Genomic DNA, 6,779 nt, shown 5'->3' on the forward strand with positions numbered 1-6,779 from the left:
GAATTGTTTGTCGTTACAAATGTTTTGCGCAGCTCATTATTCACAAAAACCGACACTTCATAATGGTCGACATCACTCTCAGCATCAGTAAAATTATTCCAGTAACAAGACTTTGAAGCTGATGATGATGTAAACTGTATATCACCATGGAAAGATAACCCATCATGTAACCATCCAGCGTCAGGTGACGTGACATCGATAAGTACTGAAACAGGTGGAGAACATTAGTTACCAACACCTAGTGACGATAATTGCCTGTCACGTTTCTCAAGTGATCAAATTGGAGTATATAGCACTGTTTTGGTACCTTATACGTCCTCCTAGTTACCACCAATGTATACACCAAGTTTTATTATCCTAGCTTACATGAAATTAAAGTAATGCTCTGACAATTATTCGGTATTTAAGAGGTTGCAGGCCTTGGCCTTGTTTTAGTACACCGCACATCCTTTAACACCAAAATAAATAAATAAATGTGATACACTTATCGTAGTGTAAATACAAGATGAGTTATGCTCCAGACATGCTAACAATGGGCAACAACTCTGTATGTAAGCCTTTCGAGCCGTGAATTTGATACACTTCACATCATTTTAGTATGATCAAAGTGTATCATACGTTACATTGTTTAGTTTAATGCAAACAAAATTATGCTCCAGCCACGAAATTTTAACAAAGATCCATAGTTATTGAAAAATGGGGTTGAGGGTCCTGTTACACTGCACATTGCTTTCTTATGACGAATGTAAACACTATGTTTAATGATCGTTTGCTGTGGGTAAAATTATGTTCCACTTATGGACGGACGGACATGGCCGGCACTACATGTTCTCCCGGCGAGCATGATAAATTTGTTGCAGTGTTACATAAATCACAAACGTCTTTGAAACAAATTACTTGGGCTAGTAATGTACATGATTTCTAGTTCTATTGATTCGAACTTACCACCATCAGAAGACGAGTTTACAAATTTCTGGTTTAACGCTGAGTTATAGGCAAAGACTGTTGAAAAGTAGGTAACATTGTGCTGTAAGCTGACGCCGGTACTACAAACATGTCTCTCGTGGTGTGTGAGATTTCGAAACGAAATGATATCATCTAATCCAGCTGCTGTACCAACACCCCATTTAAACCTAAAAGGGGAAAAACATAAATATCATAGTACTTAAATTGGGAAAGACAGCTTGAACTAAGTGATGATAATCTTCCAATGAAAAAAGACTTGAATTAACACAATTATACGTACTTCGAAATTCCACTTTCCGGATCGTAAAAATTGAGCCAATTGGCACATATAGCCGTTGTTTCATATTGATATCGTATATCTGATTTTGTGACTGCCCCATCATTAACAACTCCGGCTAGGGGAGCTGTTCTGTCTATCATGATAGGATCATCTCCGTGCCCACTTGTGAATAACCCCACTGTGAATAGGATAAAAAATTATGACCAACTTTAAAGGGTATATAGGAAAACTATGTTTATATATTACTATTGAAAATAGGATAAAATACAACTATTAAGACGTTAAATAAAAAGCAAATAAAGTATTTGTATGTGTTCCCTTCATACCATTATTTTCAACACGCAATCGTATCCATGCATACACCCCGGGTGATAGGTTGAAATCCTCAACACCAACAAATGGATCATCTCCAGTGACAAGTGGGAACTCTGAGTAACTCCGGATAGTGACATCATGTTTTGTTTTGCCGAGGCCAAATTCAACCAGTTTGAGTTTCGAATCTTCATCGAATGCTGAATAATAAATTGCAAGGATATCAAAGTCCTCGTCGAAATAAACACTTGAAACCCTTTGGAAAACGGGAGGCGTTGTATCAATAACGATCGGTGTTGTATGACAAACAGTTGTCACTAATGCACCTCCATACACCACGTTGTTCAGAGCGCTGACCGTGACGTAGTATTCGCCATCAGAAAGGTACAGATCCTTAGCGTAACCTGTGTGCGTCCAGTATTTAGTATGGGACAGGTGACCATGTGGATCTCTCTCTCGCACCACGTCCGACCCACAAATAGTCTTACCAGCCGACCATGTGTAACCCCAAATGCCAGTCTCATCATCATGAAATCCACCAAAGTTCACTGCAAAATTCAATGATATTACCGCTTTCTATTCATTCATTGCAACTGACTATTACTATTTACCTTTATTATCATAATTATTTTCTTATTTTAGAAGAGGTCGTGAAGCATTAAGTATTTTTATTGCATTGCTGACATATATTTTGACGTATCTAACCATAATACGAAAACATATGTTTAAAAAACAAATACAGTCAGTGAAATATTTCATATATATTATATCGTATATCATGTTACTGAATTACCTGTGAGATAGTGGTTCGCCAAACTGTACAGTAAATCAGAGTCGGAAATGTGGCCGTTGAAAACAGTTTGCGCGTTCTTTCCATCTCGTACTATCCTGAGAGATAAAACAAATTACCGAAAAAGATTCACAAACTGTTAAGAGAATGAATAAATACAAACAATGTTAATCAAATAGAGTTTAAAGACCATTTCTCGAATTTCGTTAAGGTAAAAAAATGTCTCAGAATTCTATGTAAAACCGATTCTCTAACCAGTGGCGTAGCGTCCGTGCATGCTTGCATGCTCAAGCATGCAAGAATAAAATTCGAGAAAACATGTTTTCTTTTTCTTGTTTATTAATCTATTTCCATAATGTGCATGATTCTTTTCTCGCGATTTGTTTTATATACCGTTGCGACGATATATTCCGGAAACTTTCCAGGTTTCAAGTTTACTTTTATAATACCAGACACACTTCCGTAACCAAGTTAACAAGCGCTTACATTTTCGAGATCATGTCGAAAAAGATAGAAGATTTTTTCAAAAAGGTTCCAAAGTCTGATGTTGAAGAGTCTTCGTCAAATATAGCCGAATCGCTTCCCGATGACAAATCAGACCCAGTCAAACTTCAGCAAGAACTAAAAGAAGGACCATGTTGTGTTGACCTAGCTTGCGAACAGTTAACAGATCAAATAAAGAAGAAAGTTTTGTTAGAGTCCTGGGATCAGTGGCTCGGTTTTCCCTTTCCACAAAGGTATTGGTTATTCGCAAATGAGAGTTTTAGAGTTCAGAAGGTTCCGGGTTCGAGCCCGGTCTTTCCCCATTCCTATAGTATTTCACAATTACTGTAAATAATGGCCTAGATATATCTAATATCATCACAAAGAAATAAATCGTCAACTAATAGAATTGTGTTACAAGTGTCTATACTATAACATCTATATTAGAGATATTACAGATAGGAGGCAAAATGCGCATACACACGTTACACTAAAAACACATAATCTTATGCGTGTTTGTATTAGTGTTCTGTGCCTCATATCGGTATGTTTGTGGTTGAAATGTAATATACGGCTGTTTTCTACATTTTGTTTCAAATAATCAATTTAACAGCATTCGCCATTTGTTAAATATGCCAACTTGTTTCTTTTTCGTCTTATGAACAATTTGGGTCATATAAGAATACTTCTTGGAATTAAGAGAACAAAAATATGCAGCATTGAACTCAGGATCTTCTGAACACTAGACCGTCAGTTTAAGCGATTAAGCCGTCTGGTCACCGGCAATCCCAGTTCATTGACAGTTTCGTTACCATTACCCTAAGACATATTGTTTCTGTTATTCAAGGGTATTGTTAGCTCTTTTTCCACTACCCTATGCATAATAAAAGGTAACGATGATTTTATGAGCTTTTGCATTCATTAAGGATCATAAAGTACAACAAAATATGTGTCTAAACTACATGTATTGTAACAATACAGTTTCCTCATACTTATGGACGCTTATCGATAAAAAAATCAATGCTCTTTTTGTGTAGCTTTTTAAAAATATGATTTCAATAGATAAATAGAAAGGGTGAATTTAGATTTTAAATTCAGGAAAAAACATATCTAAACTATATGGATTTTGAAAAGGGCTGTAAGGATTTTGAAAAGGGCTTTAAGGATTTTGAAAAGGGCTTTACGTACGAGTTGAAACTAAAATTCAGCAGAAAAGTGAGTTAACGTATATAGAACCCGTCTGATGAAACATATATGGTTCATGATATAATACATGCTACTTCCGTACTATATATGCAATTTTAAAAGCGTTTTTCAAATAGATGATTTTACGTTGTTACATCATGTATTTGTACATGAAAATCGCTCAATAATTCTACATGCCACTTGCATAAAGATTTGTGAGCATATCGAGTTAATCAACTAGTTTGATAAGTTTCATATTGCATGCTACATAGTCACTAGTGTAAGATTCTATTTATCACATACTAGGTATTAATGAGAATATAAGCTAATTCTCAGTGAATGTGATTTCATATTGATGATGTCGTATTCGGAATGTCCCTTTTGACTTATGCTCGGTACTTTTGTGTTTACATGTACTTACATACCAGTGTCTTTCTATTTCAGAAAAGTACATGGCCGCGAGAGAAGATTCTACTACACCTGGTTGAAAGAACATCCATGGATGCGCTATTCCGTCTCCAAAGATTCAGTTTATTGCGTGCACTGCTTCATATTTGGAGATAAGTCTGGAAAGGAGAGGCCATTCAGATCTCCAGTAGATGACTGGATCAACCTTTCCACTTACGTCAAGCGTCATGAAGCAGAGAACTCACCTCACCATGGCTGTCAGATTTCGGCGGATCATTTTATTGATATTATGACTGGAAAGGATGACTCAATTGTATCAAAACTCGACTCTTCTCACAAAGCAGATGTCAACAAAAACAGACACATATTGAAAAAGATAATCGAGGTGTTGCTGCTGTGTGGTCGGCAAAACATTGCAATCAGGGGGCACACTGAAGAAAAGAGCAATTTTTGGGCAATTTTGAATGTTCTGTGTGCAGATGATCTTGTGGTCCAAGATCACATCTCCAACCCTAACGCGCAGTTAAAGTACACATCTCCAGATATCCAGAACGAATTAATTGAAATACTGGCGTCTCATGTCACCAAAGCAATTACACTTCGAATTAAGGAGTCACCGTACATCGCCGTTCTTGCAGACGAATGTACAGACAAATCTACCAAAGAGCAATTGTCTGTCTGTGTGCGTTACCTTGATACGACAGAAAACGGTGAAATATGTGTTAAAGAAGACTTTTTGTGTTTCATACATGTTAAGAGCATTAAGGGGGAGGACTTGGTTCCTGAAATCATACAAGCTCTTCGGAACTTTGGCCTGGACATTGCAAAATTAAGGGCTCAGGGATATGATGGGGCATCGAACATGTCTGGAAAATTTCGCGGTGTACAGGCAATTATAAGACAAACAGCTCCGCATGCCACCTATGTGCATTGCAAGTCGCACCAGTTAAATCTTGCCCTTGTTCATTCCTCTTCCCAAGCCTGTGTACGGACCATCATGGGAACGGTGCAGGATATCGCTTTTGCTTTCGATTATTCAGCAAAGCGCTTGCAGTACTTCAAAAATGAGCTCCTCGGTGACCAAAACGCCAAAGATCAAATGGAGTCTAGGACCAAACTGAGAACACTGTGCGAAACGAGATGGTCTAGTCGTGCTGATGCCTTACACACGTTCAAGGCTTCATTCAGTGTCATCGTTAGTAGTTTGGAGGCGTTGAAGAACGACGGAGATGACAAAGCGGGTGGAAGATTGGCAGCAATTTTGAGGTTCGAGTTTATCATTGGGCTGGTCGTTACTGAACACATCCTCAGCGGCACTGTTGCGCTTTCCAACCATCTACAGTCAGTAGACTGCGACCTTATGGAAGCCGCCACTGAATGCAGGACTGTAATAAGTATGCTCAGAAATGAACGAGCGGATGATGATGTTTGGAATGAGCTGTTTGACCAGGCTGTCGGCGTAGCCGCAGAATACGGTATTCAACCTTGCGTCCCGAGACAAACTGGACGACAGCAGCAACGTGCAAACTACCAGATACCCGACCCAAGGCAATATTGGAAAGTTAGTCTGTTCTTGGTTTTTCTTGACCATTTGATCACAGAGCTGGAGACACGGCTATTGGATAGCGAGGGTAGATTCAAAGCAGAGACGCTCTTCCCACGTAATCTTCAGCAACTCACTGACGATATTGTCAACGCAGTGTTTGATGCCTTTGAAGTAGACCTGTCCGACAAGGCGTCTTACCTGACGGAAGTTCGGCGATGGAGAACCAGATGGGTAGCCATTCCACTAAAGGACCGACCAAGAGGTCTCTGCGAAATCCTGGATCGGACAAGTCGAGATCTATACCCAAACATTAGAAATATCTTTAGTGTACTTCTCTCAATGCCGACATCGACTGCATCAGCCGAACGATCTTTCAGCTCGATGAGACGAATTAAGACCTACCTCCGGACAACAATGACGACAGAACGGCTGTCTGCTCTTGCTGTCCTCCATACCCATCGGGACACTCAGGTTGACATAGATACTGTCATTGATGACTTCGCGGCAGCAGTCTCGAAAGTTGCAATTCGTTTAAACCAATACCGGAGGATCAGAATGATGTCTTTTTGTGGTAGATAACCACTTTAAAATTTTTCGTAACTTTTTGATGTTTCATGGTACAATCTTCCCTTAAATCTACGTTTTAGATTGGTATTGTGTTGTATATTTCTTTATCTCATCTTTTGTATCGTAAAGTTGTTTTTGACAAATGTGAAAAGTGAGATTAAAATCTTTATAATCTTTATATATGCTGGTCTTTTTAATAATTTCGAATGATTACAATGCTGTAATCAAAATACCTTCAGCTG

General features: G+C 38.5%; 1 protein-coding gene across 1 annotated transcript; it reads left to right on the forward strand.

Annotated features, from left to right (window-relative positions):
• The first annotated feature begins 2,846 nt into the window (after positions 1-2,846).
• On the forward strand, positions 2,847-6,549 carry LOC132560834 (zinc finger MYM-type protein 1-like). Its single transcript, XM_060225525.1, has 2 exons — positions 2,847-3,085; positions 4,461-6,549. The coding sequence occupies exons 1-2, from the start codon at positions 2,847-2,849 to the stop codon at positions 6,547-6,549; spliced, it is 2,328 nt and encodes a 775-aa protein (XP_060081508.1).
• The last annotated feature ends 230 nt before the right edge of the window (positions 6,550-6,779 follow it).

This window comes from Ylistrum balloti, unplaced genomic scaffold (genome assembly GCF_031769215.1).
Source record: "Ylistrum balloti isolate Yb309-2 unplaced genomic scaffold, AGI_CSIRO_Ybal_v1 Utg371122, whole genome shotgun sequence".
Taxonomy (NCBI): domain Eukaryota; kingdom Metazoa; phylum Mollusca; class Bivalvia; order Pectinida; family Pectinidae; genus Ylistrum; species Ylistrum balloti.

Coding starts and splice junctions, on each gene's coding strand:
- LOC132560834 (XM_060225525.1), top strand. CDS start 2,847: ATGTCGAAAAAGATAGAAGATTTTTTCAAAAAGGTTCCAAAGTCTGAT. Junction 3,086..4,460: donor GGTTTTCCCTTTCCACAAAG/GTATTGGTTATT, acceptor TTTCTATTTCAG/AAAAGTACATGGCCGCGAGA.